General features: G+C 45.2%; 1 protein-coding gene across 8 annotated transcripts in view; it reads right to left on the bottom strand.

Annotated features, from left to right (window-relative positions):
* The window catches only part of PAPOLA (poly(A) polymerase alpha), a 96,214-nt gene extending 79,211 nt beyond the window's left edge, over window positions 1–17,003 (bottom strand). For 5 of the 8 annotated variants that reach the window (XR_006291671.1, XR_006291672.1, XM_027827300.3 and 2 more), the window contains exon 1: window positions 16,128–16,417. Coding sequence is in view for 6 of the 8 variants with exons in the window: in XM_027827300.3 (XP_027683101.1) it covers window positions 16,128–16,135 (8 nt within the window). In the remaining 2 variants the exon portion in view is untranslated. Of the gene's footprint in view, window positions 1–16,127 lie in introns of all 8 variants that reach the window. The other 3 variants (XM_027827299.3, XM_043549088.1, XM_043549086.1) reach the window with 3 other exon arrangements.

Below are 17,003 nucleotides of genomic sequence, written 5' to 3'. Positions count from 1 at the left end.
CAAAAGACCACAATGCAGGTGTAAAGACAAGACTAGGGCTGGCTCTGTTGAAGCAAGAGGGTTCACAGGGAATATGCTGCCATAGTAATTGGGTGGCTCAAGGCGATATGCTGTGGTCACTGAACCTGAGCTGCATGCATGCACTGTGAGCTACCCGTAGCAGCTTTCAGAAAAGTTGTCTTGTGCACATTCCTTGCTCTCTGCCTGCATTCAGCAAGGGCTCCTTCTAGAAGTTTAGCCCTGAGACCAAAATTTCTGGTTTAAGAGAGGTATTTTCCCAGTGCTCTAAAAACCATATGCAGACTTTTTTACTTAAGTACTGCCAAGGAAATTAGCATTAATTGAATAGAGGGAAGAAGAAAGACTCTTGTAAACAGTTAGAATAATGTAATCATGTTTCTTGAACAAGGGGACCAGTTTCAGAGTAGCAGCCGTGTTAGTCTGTACTGAGAAAAAGAAAAGGAGTACTTGTGGCACCTTAGAGACTAACCAATTTATTTGAGCATAAGCTTTCGTGAGCTACAGCTCACTTCATCGGATGCATGATCCGATGAAGTGAGCTGTAGCTCACGAAAGCTTATGCTCAAATAAACTGGTTAGTCTCTAAGGTGCCACAAGGGGACCAATGGCGATCAAAGGAAAGAAAGCTGTTGGGTTGGTTGGTCAAACAGTTCCTGATACACAGATCCTCTGAACATGAGCTGCTCATAAGATTTTCAGGCCAGGGGTGAGGAAATAGTGGAGCTGGGGATTAAGGGCAGGAGGCCTATCAGCTCCACATTCTCCCCTCCCATTTGAAGTCACCATCACTTCCTCAGCCCCACTCCATTTTTCCTGACTGGGCACTGGGGAAAGATACCTCTCATTCACAGCCATATCCCTCAGGGCAGAGACAATAGAGGGTCTTGCCTCATGCACAGGATGGAGGAATGAGGCAGCAGTGACTGGGGGAGAGTGAGGAGAGTGAGCTAGTATACTGGGGGCTCTGCTTTTCTGGGGAATCCTTGCCTACTTGTGTGTTAGCTAGGATCTGGAGGGTTATAGCCCCTCTCCCTGCATTAGCTGGAATACTAAATGCACAATGGAGGAATGATGAGAACATGCTCCGAGATGAAAGGAGTACTTCACATGTCTCAGAGCTATTGTTTAAGGGTGCATTTCCTCCAGTGGGAGTTCCTATTCAGCTGAGAACATCTCACTGAGATGACTAGGTCACTGCTCACCTCTCTGAGCCTCTTATGCTTAAGGCTCCGTGAGAGACAAAAAGGCAACCTTTAAAAAGTGAAAGTTAAATCCTAGTGAGGAAAACAGAAAAGCATAAACTCTGGCAAATGAAGTGTAAAAATATAATTAGGAAGGCCAAAAAAAATTTGAAGAACAGCTAGCCAAAGCCTCACAAAGTAATAGGAAAAAAAAAAGTAAGTATATCAGAAGCAGGAAGCCTACGAAACAAATAGTGCGGCCACTGGACGATCAAGATGCTAAAGGAGCACTCAAGGACAATAAGGCCATTGCAGAGAAATTAAATGAATTCTTTGCATCGGTCTTCACGGCTAAGGATATAAGGGAAATTCCCAAACCTAAGCCTTTCTTCTCAGGTGACAAATCTGAGGAGCTGTGTCCCAGATTGAGGTGTCGTTAGAGGTGATTTTGGAACAAACTGATAAACTAAACAGTAGTCACCAGGACCAGATGGTATTCACCCAAGAGTTCTGAAGGAACTCAAATGTGAAATTGCAGGACTACTAACTGTAGTTTCTAACTATCATTTAAATCAGCTTCTGTACCAAACGACTGGAGGACAGCTAATGTGACGCCAATTTTTAAAAAGAGCTCCGGAGGTGATCCTGGCAATTATAGGCCAGTAAGCCTGACTTCAATACCAGGCAAACTGGTTGAAACTGCAGTAAAGAACAAAACTGTCAGACACATAGATGAACACAAAACATAGATGAACACAAAAATTGTTGGGGAAGAGTCAACATGATTTTTGTAAAGGGAAATCATGCCTCACCAATCTACTAGAATTCTTTGAGGGGGTCAACAAACATGTGGAGAAACGGAATCCAGTGGATATAGTGTACTTGGATTTTCAGAAAGCCTTTGACAAGATCCCTCACCAAAGACTCTAAAGCAAAGTAAGTTGTCATGGGATAAGAGGGAAGATCCTCGCATGTATTAGTAACTGGTTAAAAGATAGGAAACAAAGGATAGGAATAAATGGTCAGTTTTCAGAATGGAGAGAGGTAAATAGTGGTGTCCCCCAGGGGTCTGTACTGGGACCAGTCCTATTCAACATATTCATAAATGGTCTGGGAGAAGGGGGTAAACAGTGAGGTGGCAAAATTTGCAGATGACACAAAACTACTCAAGATAGTTAGGTCGCAGGCAGACTGCGAAGAGCTACAAAAGGATCTCACAAAATTGGGTCACTAGGCAATAAAATGGCAGATGAAAGTCAGTGTTGACAAATGCAAAGTAATACACATTGGAAAACAATCCCAACTATACATATAAAATGATGTGGTTAAATTAGCTGTTACCACTCAAGAAATATCTTGGAGTCATTGTGGATAGTTCTGTAAAAACATCTACTCAATGTGCAGCGGCAGTCAACAAAGCGAACAGAACGCTAGGAATCATTAAGAAAGGGACAGATACGAGAGAAAATATATTGCCTCTATATACATCCATGGTACACCCACATCTCAAATACTGCATTCAGATGTGGTTGCCGCATCTCGAAAAAGATATACTGGAATTGGAAAAGGTTCAGAAAAGGGCAACAGAAATGATTAAGGGTATGGAATGGCTACCATATGAAGAGAGATTATTAAGACTGCGAGTTTTCAGCTTGGAAAAGAGACTACTAAGGGGGGATCTGATAGAGATCTATAAAATCATGACTGGTGTGGAGAAAGTAAATAAGGAAGTGTTATTTATTCCTCCTCATAACACAAGAACTGGGCGTCACCAAATGAAATTAATAGGCAGCAGGTTTAAAACAAACAAAAGGAAGTATTTCTTCACACAATGCACAGTCAACCTGTGGAACTCCTTGCCAGAGGATGTTGTGAAGGCCAAGACTACAACAAGGTTCAAAAAAGAAGTAGGTAAGTTCATGGAGGCTATTAGCCAGGATTGACAGGGATGATGTCCCCAGCCTCCGTTTGCCAGAAGATGGGAATGGGGAACAGCAGATAGATCCACTTGATTATCTATTCTATTCATTCCCTCTAGGGCACCTGGCATTGGCGACTGTCAGAAGACAGGACACTGGGCTAGACAGACCTTTGGTCTAACCTGGTATGGCCGTTCTTATGTACATGCACCCTTGCAACACAACTCTGCCCCCTTTAAGCGATTACCCAAAATGCCAACACCACATGTACTACCACTCTATCCTCACAGATACTGCAGAAGACTTTGGGAACAGAGCACATGAGCACGGTAGGACAAAGTAACAGGAGTACTTGTGGCACCTTAGAGACAAACAAATTTACTAGAGCATAAGCTTTCGTGGGCTACAGCCCACTTCATCGGATGCATAGAATGGAACATATAGTAAGAAGATATATATATATACACACACACACACAGAAGATGGAAGTTGCCATACAAACTGTAAGAGGCTAATTTAATTAAGATGAGCTATTATCAGCAGGAGAAAAAACTACATAACATAGGGAAATAGATTCAATATGTGTGGCTGGGTCATTGCATATATTGAATCTATTTCCCTAAGTATCCTCACACCTTCTTGTCAACTGTCTAAATGGGCCATCTTGATTATCCCTACAAAAGTTTTTTTCTCCTGCTGCTAAAAGCTCATCTTAATTAGCCTTTTACAGTTTGTATGGCAACTTCCACCTTCTCTGTATGCGTGTATATCTTCTTACTATATGTTCCCTTCCATGCATCCGATGAAGTGGGCTGTAACCCACGAAAGCTTATGCTCTAGTAAATTTGTTAGTCTCTAAGGTGCCAGAAGTACTCCTGTTCTTTTTGCAGATACAGACTAACACGGCTGCTACTCTAAACCTGTAGGACAAAGTCTAATCCTTCTCTTTGTTAAGCCAAACCTTCAAGTTTAGGTGAGATGCAGCAAACAGAAGCTACCTAAACCTACCCTGCAGTCAAAGAATGACTTATGTCACACAAGCCACCTCAGACTTCAGTGTTACCAACCCTTCACTCCCTTTCACTGAGGATTCCTTCTGAGACATTACCCTTAACCAAGCCATGGAGACTACTGTCACATATGCAGTCAGGTTACTGACAACCCTGTCAAAAAACAAAGACAAACACACACAAAAAACACACAACACGCTTGTGCGCCCCTACTGATGCCAATTTCAAAAATTCAGTTCAGAAATGAGGCACACTTATCTCTCAAGGTATACATGCACATGCCAAGATGCTTCAACTTATCCCTCCAACAATCAATACAGCTATATCTAACACAGTGAACACAGCTGGAGTGCATGCAGATAAAGTGTTGTATTCCACAGCTTTGAATTCCAACAAACAGCACATTCTTTGAGTTTTTTTTCATATCTACTTACTGTAGATTCACAGATTTTTAAAGTGACTCCTATATTAAGCCTTGTAATTTGTGATTGACTAAGGCATCTTCCAGTAACATGTCAAATACTGATTTACCACCACCAAGTGATGGAAAAATCTAACACTTCCCTTGGTGGTTTGCAAACCTTTTATTCACCTTTACTGAACCATTCCCAGTGGCTTCTGCCAGCTCCTGGGGAAAGTAGGCAGAATTAAAGTTGCATTGCAGGTGTGGTCATGCCCTAGTTTTCAGATGTTTACATTTAGCCACACCATATTCTGGAACAGCACAAGGCACCACTGGGCAACCTTAACTCTGCAATAACCAAGTTTGGGGGTATTTATCATATCCATTACAAGACACCAGGTTGCATTCCTGCTAAGAGCAATGTTATAAGCTCCAGGGGAAAATATCTCTGTCATACTTCTAGGGAAGTCTGCATGTGTCATCAGAATCAAAATGACATAGTATCAAATTAGCTTAGAGACAATCACTGGGTTGGTGTCCATACACAAGTGACAGAGCACTGGAGAACGCTTTCTGTTTGCTAGAAGGTGATAGCTGTAGTAGAATTGAGGTGGGTAGGAGCTCTACAAGTCCAATTCATAAATTGGAGTATGCAGCATTAGAAGGACTTAGCAAGAGAGATATTGCAACAGTATTTTGATTCACATTCACAAGATTATCTTTGGAACAATAAGGACTAGAAATCTGATTTAAAACATCATGTTCTTCAGAATGCTATTTCCCCTAGGAAAATATTGTTCAGTATTTAAAAATTTAAAAATCAATTCCTCCCTGTGGAAGGAAAAGGCCCGGGTAGAGACCGTCAAATCGTGGAAGTCAACAAATGGCTACGCAGGTGATGTCGGAGAGAAGGCTTTGGATTCTTTGATCATGGGATGGTGTTCCGAGAAGGAGAAGTGCTAGGCAGAGATGGGCTCCACCTAACGAAAAGAGGGAAGAGCATCTTCGTAAGCAGGCTGGCTAACCTAGTGAGGAGGGCTTTAAACTAGGTTAACCAGGGGAAGGAGACCAAAGCTCTGAGGTAAGTGGGATATCGGGAGGAAGCACGAGCAGGAGAGCACAAGAGAGGACGACTCCTGCCTCATACTGAGAAAGCGGGCCGATCAGCGAGTTATCTCAAGCGCCTATACACAAACGCAAGAAGCCTGGGAAACAAGCAGGGAGAACTGGAAGTTCTGGCACAGTCAAGGAATTATGATGTGATTGGAATAACAAAGACTTGGTGGGATAACTCACATGACTGGAGTACTGTCATGGATGGATATAAACTGTTCAGGAAGGACAGGCAGGGCAGAAAAGGTGGGGGAGTTGCATTGTATGTAAGAGAGCAGTATGACTGCTCAGAGCTCCGGTAAGAAACTGCAGAAAAACCAGAGAGTCTCTGGATTAAGTTTAGAAGTGTGAGCAACAAGGGTGATATCGTGGTGGACGTCTGCTATAGACCACCGGACCAGGGGGATGAGGTGGACGAGGCTTTCTTCCATCAACTAATGGAATTTACTAGATCGCAGGCCCTGGTTCTCATGGGAGGCTTCAATATCTGTTGGGAGAGCAATACAGCGGTGCACAGACAATCCAAGAAGTTTTTGGAAAGCGTAGGGGACAATTTCCTGGTACAAGTGCTGGAGGAACCAACTAGGGGCAGAGCTCTTCTTGACCTGCTGCTCACAAACAGGGAAGAATTAGTAGGGGAAGCAAAAGTGGATGGGAACCTGGGAGGCAGTGACCATGAGATGCAAGGATCCTGATACAAGGAAGAAAGGAGAGCAGCAGAATACGGACCCTGGACTTCAGAAAAGAAGAGTTTGACTCCCTCAGGGAGCTGATGGTCAGGATCCTCTGGAAGAATAACACGAGGGGGAAAGAAGTCCAGGAGAGCTGGCTGTATTTTAAAGAATCCTTACTGAGGTTACAGGGACAAGCCATCCTGATGTATAGAAAGAATAGTAAATATGGCAGGCGACCAGCTTGGCTTAACAGTGAAATCCTTGCTGAGCTTAAAACACAAAAAAGAAGCTTACAAGAAGTGGAAGATTGGACAAATGACCAAGGAGGAGTATAAAAATATTGCTCAGGCATGCAGGAGTGAAATCAGGAAGGCCAAATCACACTTGGAGTTGCAGCTAGCAAAAGATGTTAAGAGTAACAAGAAGGGTTTCTTCAGGTATGTTTGCAACATGAAGAAGGTGAAGGAAAGTGTGGGCCCCTTACTGAATGAGGGAGGCAACCTAGTGACTGAGGATGTGGAAAAAGCTAATGTACTCAATGCTTTTTTGCCTCTGTCTTCACGAACAAGGTCAGGTCCCAGACTACTGCACTGGGAAGCACAGCATGGGGAGGGGGTGACCAGCCCACTGTGGAGAAAGAAGTGGTTCCAGACTATTTAGAAAAGCTGGACGAGCACAAGTCTATGGGGCCAGATGCATTGCATCCGAGAGTGCTAAAGGAGTTGGCGAATGTGATTGCAGAGCCATTGGCCATTTTCTTTGAAAACTCATGGCGATCGGGGGAGGTGCTGGATGACTGGAAAAAGGCAAATGTAGTGCCCATCTTTAAAAAAAGGGAAGGAGGAGGATCCGGGGAACTACAAGCCAGTCATCCTCACCTCAGTCCCTGGAAAAATCATGGAGCAGGTCCTCAAGGAATCAATTCTGAAGCACTTAGAGGAGAGGAAAGTGATCAGGAACAGTCAGCATGGATTCACCAAGGGCAAGTCATGCCTGACTAATCTAATTGCCTTCTATGATAAGATAACTGGCTCTGTGGATGAGGGGAAAGCGGTAGACGTGTTATTCCTTGACTTTAGCAAAGCTTTTGATATGGTCTTCCACAGTATTCTTTCCAGCAGGTTAAAGTAGTATGGGCTAGATGGACTATAAGGTGGACAGAAAGCTGGCTAGATTGTCAGGCTCAATGGGTAGTGATCAACGGCTCCATGTCTAGTTGGCAGCTAGTATCAAGCAGAGTGCCCCAAGGCTCGGTCCCAGGGCCGGTTTTGTTCATTATCTTCATTAATGATCTGCAGGATGGCGTGGACTGCACCCTCAGCAGGTTTGGGCCAAAAGAAATGTGATGAGGTTCAACAAGACAAGTGCAGAGTCCTGCACTTAGGACGTAAGAATCCCATGCACTGCTACAGACTAGGAACCAAATGGCTCAGCAGCAGTTCTGCAGAAAAGGACCTAGGGATTACAGTGGATGAGAAGCTGGATATGAGTCAACAGTGTGCCCTTGTTGCCAAGAAGGCCAATGGCATTTTGGGGCTGTATAAGTAGGGGCACGGCCTGCAGATCGAGGGACGTGATCGTTCCCCTCTATTTGACATTGGTGAGGCCTCATCTGGAGTACTATGTCCAGTTTTGGGCCCCACACTACAAGAAGGATATGGAAAAATTGGAAAGCGTCCAGCAAAGGGCAACAAAAATGATTAGGGGACTGGAACACATGACTTATGAGGAGAGGTTGAGGGAACTGGGATTGTTTAGTCTGCGGAAGAGAAGAATGAGGGGGAATTTGATAGCTGCTTTCAACTACCTGAAAGGGGGTTCCAAAGAGGATGGATCTAGACTGTTCTCAGTGGTAGCAGGTGACAGAACAAGGAGTAATGGTCTCAAGTTGCAGTGGGGGAGGTTTAGGACGGATATTAGGAAAAACTTTTTCACTAGGAGGGCGGTGAAACACTGGAATGCGTTACTAGGGAGGTGGTGGAATCTCCTTCCTTGGAGTTTTTTAAGGTCAGGCTTGACAAAGCCCTGGCTGGGATGATTTGGTTGGGGATTGGTCCTGCTTTGAGCAGGGGGTTGGACTAGATGACCTCCTGAGGTCCCTTCCAACCATGATATCCTATGATTCTATGTATGTAAGTAGCATTTCATAATATTTTTTTAAATTGTGGAAACATCTAATGCTCTTCAGTTTTATAAAAGCGCTCAACAAAATTTAACTTAAATGCATTCCTTTAAACAGCTTTCACCTTCCACCCCAGAGTGTCACAAAAGTAATGGATTGACAGCCATATATCCCTTGAATACATCATACAAGTGTTTGTGGGGCTTAATTAAATGCTTAGGAGGCTGGATCATCAAATCAGAAGGGCTATATAACTTTCAGCTAATAGTATTGCAAACAGAATCCCAGTTTGTACCTTAGAATCATAGAATATCAGGGTTGGAAGGGACCTCAGGAGGTCATCTAGTCCAACCCCCTGCTCAAAACAGGACCAATCCCCAACCAAATCATCCCAGCCAGGGCTTTGTCAAGCCTGACCTTAGAAACTTCTAAGAAAGGAGATTCCACCACCTCCCTAGGTAACGCATTCCAGTGCTTCACCACCCTCCTAGTGAAAAAGTTTTTCCTAATATCCGTCCTCAACCTCCCCCACTGCAACTTGAGACCATTACTCCTTGTTCTGTCACCTGCTACCACTGAGAACAGTCTAGAGCCATCCTCTTTGCAACCCCCTTTCAGGTAGTTGAAAGCAGCTATCAAATTCCCCCTCATTCTTCTCTTCCGCAGACTAAACAATCCCAGTTCCCTCAACCTCTCCTCATAAGTCATGTGTTCCAGTCCCCTAATCATTTTTGTTGCTCTTTGCTGGACGCTTTCCAATTTTTCCACATCCTTCTTGTAGCGTGGGGCCCAAAACTGGACACACTACTCCAGATGAGGCCTCACCAATGTCAAATAGAGGGGAACGATCACGTCCCCTGATCTACTGGCAATGTCCCTATTTATACAGCCCCAAAATGCCATTGGCCTGCTTGGCAACAAGGGCACACTGTTGACTCATATCCAGCTTCTCGTCCACTCTAATCCTTAGGTCCTTTTCTGCAGAATTGCTGCCTAGCCATTCGGTCCCTAGTCTGTAGCGGTGCATGGGATTCTTACATCCTAAGTGCAGGACTCTGTACTTGTCCTTGTTGAACCTCATCACATTTCTTTTGGCCCAATCCTCTAATTTGTCTTGGTGTTTGAGAATGCCTTAACCATAAAAATAAAAATGTGTCAGACTGCTAACATCACTACAAAAGGTGTCGTCGTTGTCCCCCCGCTCTCCTGCTGGTAATAGCTCACCTTAAGTGATCACTCTGGTTACAGTGTGTATGGTAACACCCATTATTTCATGTTCTCTATGTGTATAAATCTCCCCACTGTATTTTCCACTGAATTCATCCGATGAAGTGAGCTGTAGCTCACGAAAGCTTATGCTCAAATAAATTGGTTAGTCTCTAAGGTGCCACAAGTACTCCTTTTCTTTTTGCGAATACAGACTAACACGGCTGCTACTCTGAAACCTGTCATCATGCAAGGCACTGAATTTAGCCGTATGGAGCGGAAATCTATCAACTTCATGAAAAAAACTCATACAGATGCAGACAGACATCATCTTCCTTTCCAAATGCAAACAGATGGACACATCAGACCAAAAGGACTGAAGGTAAAAAATCCATTACAATCTACATACCACACAGACTATCCTGACAGCTTGTGCCACACTCTCTCAAAGAAACTGTGGAACCACCTGATCAACATCCACTACAGCAAACAGGGAAAGATTAAGAATGAGCTCTCAAAACTGGATACTCATAAAAAACCAACCTTCTACACAAACTTCCCCGTGGCTGGACTTTACAATAACTAGACAAGCCATTTACAACACACACTTTGCTTCTCTACAAAAGAAAAAGGACACTAAACTATCTAAACTACTACATGCCACAGGGGGCCACAACAGTGGTTCTCTTAACCCACCCAGCAACATTGTTAATCCATCCAACTATACTCTTAGCCCAGCAGAAGAATCTGTCCTATCTCGGGGCCTCTCCTTCTGTCCCTCCACCCCCACGAACATGATGCAGTTCTGTGGTGACCTAGAATCCTATTTTCGACGTCTCCGACTCAAGGAATATTTCCAACACATCTCTGAACAACATACTAACCCACAGAGACCTTCCTACCAAGACTACAAAAAGAAGGATTCTGGGTGGACTCCTCCTGAAGGTCGAAACAACAGACTGGACTTCTACATAGAGTGCTTCCGCCGACGTGCACGGGCTGAAATTGTGGAAAAGCAGCATCACTTGCCCCATAACCTCAGCCGTGCAGAACACAATGCCATCCACAGCCTCAGAAACAACTCTGACATCATAATCAAAAAGGCTGACAAAGGAGGTGCTGTCGTCATCATGAATAGGTCGGAATATGAACAAGAGGCTGCTCGGCAGCTCTCCAACACCATATTCTACAAGCCATTACCCTCTCATCCCACTGAAGGTTACCAAAAGAAACTACACCATTTGCTCAAGAAACTCCCTGAAAAAGCACAAGAACAAATCCACACAGACACACCCCTGGAATCCCAACCTGGGGTATTCTATCTGCTACCCAAGATCCATAAATCTGGAAATCCTCGACGCCCCATCATCTCAGGCACTGGCACCCTGACAGCAGGATTGCCTGACTATGTAGACTCCCTCCTCAGGCCCTATGCTACCAGCACTCCCAGCTATCTTCGAGACACCACTGACTTCCTGAGGAAACTACAATCCATCGGTGATCTTCCTGAAAACACCATCCTGGCCACTATGGATGCAGAAGCCCTCTACGCCAACATTCCACACAAAGATGGACTACAAGCCATCAGGAACAGTATCCCCGATAATGTTAAGGCAAACCTGGTGGCTGAACTTTGTGACTTTGTCCTCACCCATAACTATTACACGTTTGGGGACAACGTATACCTTCAAATCAGCGGCACTGCTGTGTGTACCCGCATGGCCCCACAGCATGCCAACATTTTTATGGCTGACTTAGAACAACGCTTCCTCAGCTCTCGTCCCCTAACGCCCCTACTCTACTTGCGCTACATTGATGACATCTTCATCATCTGGACCCATGGAAAAGAAGCCTTTGAGGAATTCCACCATGATTTCAACAATTTCCATCCCACCATCAATATCTGCCTGGACCAGTCCACACAAGAGATCCACTTCCTCGACGCTACGGTGCTAATAAGCGATGATCACATAAACACCACCCTATACCGGAAACCTACTGACCGCTATTCCTACCTACATGCCTCCAGCTTTCATCCAGACCACACCACACGATCCATCATCTATAGCCAAGCTCTACGATACAACTGCATTTGCTCCAACCCCTCAGACAGAGACAAACACCTACAAGATCACTATCAAGTGTTCTTACAACTACAATACCCACCTGCTGAAGTGAAGAAACAGATTGACAGAGCCAGAAGAGTACCCAGAAGTCACCTACTACAGGACAGGCCCAATAAAGAAAATAACAATGCCACTAGCCATCACCTTCAGCCCCCAACTAAAGCCTCTCCAACGCATCATCAAGGATCTACAACCTATCCTGAAGGACGATCCCTCACTCTCACAGATCTTGGGAGACAGGCCAGTCCTCGCTTACAGACAGCCCCCCAACCTGAAGCAAATACTCACCAGCAACCACACAACAGAACCACTAACCCAGGAACCGATCCTTGCAACGAAGGCCGTTGCCAACTGTGTCCACATATCTATTCAGGGGACACCATCATAGGGCCTAATCACATCAGCCATGCTATCAGAGGCTCGTTCACCTGCACATCTACCAATGTGATATATGCCATCATGTGCCAGCAATGCTCCTCTGCCATGTACATTGGTCAAACTGGACAGTCTCTACGTAAAAGAATAAATGGACACAAATCAGATGTCAAGAATTAGAACGTTCTCCAACTCATTTTTGAATATGTCAATCTCTCTGGTCACTCGATCTCAGACCTAAGTCGCAATATTAAAACAAAAAGACTTCAAAAACAGACTCCAATGAGGGACTGCTGAATTGGAATTAATTTGCAAACTGGACACCATTAACTTAGGCTAGAATAAAGACTGGGAGTGGATGGGTCATTACACAAAGTAAAACTATTTCCCCATGTTTATCCCCCACCCGCAACATTCCTCAGATGTTCTTGTCAACTGCTGGAAATGGCCCACCTTGATCATCACTATGAAAGGTCCTCCTCCCCCCCTCCGGCTCTTAATAGCTCACCTTAAGTGATCACTCTGGTTACAGTGTGTATGGTAACACCCATTATTTCATGTTCTCTATGTATATTAATCTCCCCACTGTATTTTCCACCGAATGCATCCGATGAAGTGAGCTGTAGCTCACAAAAGCTTATGCTCAAATAAATTTGTTAGTCTCTAAGGTGCCACAAGTACTCCCATTCTTTATACTGAGTTTTTGTTCACTGAATTTTGTTTTTTTAGGATTACACACTTTTGTATGCTCTCAATCTAAAGAGGGATAACTCTTGGGGCATGGGAAATCTGGTTGTATAGGGTTTCCCGGAATGGAAGCAAAATCCTGATTGGGGTCTCCAGGCACTATCATGCAAAACTAAAAAGATCTACAAGAAGTTCATAGAGAAGTTAGGGTGACTCTAGCTACACACGTTCTGGAAGTGGACTGCGTAGCAGTGATAGAGCTAGTGGTGCGTGTGTGTGTGAGAAAATGCTTACTTGCATTTAACATTAGTAGATTATTTTCCACTTGGCATAAAGATTAATGCCTATTTGCATCCAACAGGAGGAAAGCATAAGTATCAAGGGAAAAGTAGTATGCTAAGTTTTCAAAATAGTGAGAGATTTTAACTAATGCCACTACTGACCTAAAATAAGTCAGACGTACCATTTCATAAATTCAGAGATTACTTAACATTATGGATTACTTTTATTGTATCAGTTTGTTTGGAGTCATGGCTGTCTAATGAATTTTAAATTCCCAGTAATTCCGCAGTCATACAAAGTACTACTACAGAGATTTTTTTAATGAATAAAACTTGTCAGTCTTTTCTAAGTAGACAGAGTAACAAGTTCACTGAAGTATCAGAGAGGTAGCCATGTTAGTCTGGATCTCTAAAAGCGGCAAAGAGTCCCGTGGCACCTTATAGACTAACAGACGTATTGGAGCATAAGCTTTCGTGGGTGAATACCCACTTTGTTGGATGCATCCAACGAAGTGGGTATTCACCCACGAAAGCTTATGCTCCAATACATCTGTTAGTCTATAAGGTGCCACGGGACTCTAAGTTCATTTAAGAGATCAACAGTGCAAGTTTTTAAAATTAAAATTATGATTTGTAAAATTACTAACACTTCCGAAACAAACTATAAAATATTACAGAAGTCCAACCGTACCACGCAACAAATTAAATTCCTTCATTTTCTATTGCAAAAAAGTTCTCTCAGGATGGAAATCTATATGACAAATTCAATCCGGAAAAGACTTCACAATTTTAGAGTTAAACCCTATGAATCAAGAAAAGCATAGTAATAAACTAATAATGTACATAATCTCAAACTTGTACTATATGTGAAAGTTTGGGACTCACCTACTCCCAGGCCTACATGTGCAATGGTTCAACTTTAGAATGGATCCACAAATGGAAGAGTACGTACAAAAAGAATTACTTACCTTAATTTTATTTTCTCGAGACATAAAACCCACTATGGAATTATCTACTGGATATGAGAACCACTTTTTTTGTGGTCTTTTTATAAAAGCCTTGCAAAAAAAATCATATATTGTACACCCCCAACCAAATATAGTCAGCCACTCTTACCACAATGATAGTAATGAAAAAACCTGAGTATTAGTTAAAAAAATGTATATTCATGCCAACCAAATAGTAAAAGATAGTCTTGATGTGTTCTGTTACCTCACTGAAACCCTCTTTGTTTATTCACGCTGTATTCTGTTAAATCCTAGATGACTTTGAGCTCTGTGGGGCATGGATTGTCTGTGTGTTATGTTTCAGAGCAGCAGCTGTGATAGTCTGTATCCATAAAAAGAAAAGGCGTACTTGTGGCACCTTAGAGACTAACAAATTTATTAGAGCATAACCTTTCGTGAGCTACAGCTCATTTCATCAGATGCATACAGTGGAAAATATAGTGGGGAGATTTTATATACATAGAAAACATGAAACAATGGGGGTTATTATACAGACTATAACAAGAGTGACCAGGAAAGGTGAGCTATTACCAGCAGGAGACGGGGGGGGGGGGGGGGGGGCCGGTGTTGGGGTTTTTCTTGAGTGATAATCAAGGTGGGCCATTTCCAGCTGTTTCCAAGAACAGTAGGAGGGGAAATAAACATGGAGGAAATAGTTTTACTTTGTGTAATGACACATCTATTCCCAGTCTTTATTCAAGCCTAAGTTAATTGTATCCAGTTTGTGTGTTATGTTGTGTTTGTACATTGTGCACAAAGGGGTTCTGGTCTATGCCTGGGGCTCCTAGGTGCTACCATAATACAAGTAAATAATAAAACTAACATTTGTACAGTGCTTAGTACAGTGGGGTCTCCTGACCGGTGTCTTTAGATATTACTGAAGTTAAATTAACGTTGCAGGAATACAGTATTGCTCTTTTAAAAAACATTCTTGGGATTTAAAAAGACAGCGCATGTAGTTCCTTATTTAAGTTTGAATCATGTGTCTTTCCTCATTACTATCAAAAAAACGTTCGTAAACCAACATGTCTGATCTTTCAAAAATATTTAATTACCCGCCCATATCCAGGTGTCCACTAAATTTAGACAACAGTAATGGGCCTATGCCAAACAAGAGCCTTCAAGTTGCTAAAAGGAAACAAAGGAATTGCAAAACTTCATCTGTTTCTTACACTGCCCCATCATGCAGCCTCTCTTAAAAACCTGCTGCAAAGAAAGAGATACCCAGAGCACCAGTCCTAGCTCTTCCAAAGAACTGTAGCCAAGAGATGCACAAACCCCACTGTTTTTCAGAGCTGGAATGGTGGTGGGAAGCAGAGAGAGAAGAGTACGACGGACTACTAACTACTGGCTCCCACAGGGCAGGGGGCGCTAATGTCATAGGTTTACAGAGTAACCTGAACAGAACTGCTTCTTTCCAGTCTAGTAGAGGGATTGGAGAAACATTTGCAGGACAACAGCTTAGTCCGAAGGAATCACACGTTAGAAATAGAGGTAGAAGAGCAGCCCTTCCGCGTGCATCGCTTCTGTGGAAGAGGCTGCCTGAAGGCCGCGCTTAACTCCTCATTGTGTGGGGGGGAGGGAGGCAGGCGTGCGGCCCCCGCCGCGCGGTTGCCTGAGCACAGAGGCCGCGCGGCCCCTCACAGTGGAAAGGAGGCCGGCTACAGGGAGTCCTGGCAGAACGAAGTATGGGCTCTTCTAGAGTCTGGTAGGGGGCCGGTGCTACATGACTCCTTCATCCCTCCCATCCTATCATAAGGGGCCTCAGAAAGACCGGGGCCAAGGGGAGCGAAGCCCGGGAAGCTGCAAATCCGCGGCCCCTCACGCTGCGGCACCGGAAGAGTCTGGAGACCTGGGGAGGGGGAAAGCGTGAACTCCCGCTGCGCAGGGGAAGGGCCTGGGGGAGCGAGCCGGCGAGGGGAGCCCGGCCCCACGCTGGGGAAGAAGGCTCGGGGGAAACAAGGCTCAAGCCTTCGAGACACCCTGCCGGGTTCCAACTTACAACGGCATCGTCTCTCCGGCTCCCCCGCTGCCGCCGCCGCCTCTTCTTCGTCCCCCTCCTCCTCCCCCGCTGCCGCCTCCGGACCGGTCACTCGTTCCGCCGGGAAGCGGAAGCCGGGAGCATGATATGGGCCGGAGTCGGGCCCTAGAGGGAGGAGGGAGCTGTTCGCTGGGCCTAGCCGCTGCCGCCGCTTCTCCTTCCTCTTCCCCTCCGGCCTCCTCCTAACATGGCGCCCGGGCGCTACCACAGCAACGTTCTAGAACGGGGGCCTACGCAACGACGCGCTCCCCTCGTACGCACGACACGCAGAGCCTCCGGCGCATGCCCACTGGACCCGCGGCTAGCCCGCAACACGGGATTTGTAGTTCTAGGCAGGGAGAGGGGAGCAGCGATGGGTTTTGAAAACAAAGTTCTAACGGCCACCAGAAAGGGGAAGCGCACGCGCAGGGGAGTCGGCGAACGAAGCTTGGTGGGCGAGTCCTGAGGGGGAGGGGAGGAGCTCCCGGTGAGCCTGTCGTTCCGTTCCCTTTGAGGACGGTGGCCCCGCGAGGCAGGGAAGTGTTGCGGAGCGGTGGTAGGTGACCTCTCCCCTGGGCGGAGGGCGCTGTGCCGGCCTCCCCGGGTGACGGTAGCCGGGCTCTCGGCAGGCTGCGAACGGACAGCCGCGCCCTGACCACAAGTGTAGGAGCGCGCTCGGCGTGGAGGGAAGAGCCTTCCGGACAGCGCGTTGTAGGCGAGCTTACAGTGAGGTCCCTGGCCCCGGGGATGGGCAGAACTGCGGCTAGCTCTGGGGAGCAAAGGGGGTAGCCTGTGCCGAGCGCTCCTCCTGCGGCGTGTCGGGGTTTACAAATCAGACCGCCTTCCCGTTTCGTCGCA

This window comes from Chelonia mydas, chromosome 6 (assembly GCF_015237465.2).
Source record: "Chelonia mydas isolate rCheMyd1 chromosome 6, rCheMyd1.pri.v2, whole genome shotgun sequence".
NCBI lineage: Eukaryota > Metazoa > Chordata > Testudines > Cheloniidae > Chelonia > Chelonia mydas.
This window is presented reverse-complemented; position numbering and strand designations above follow the sequence as displayed.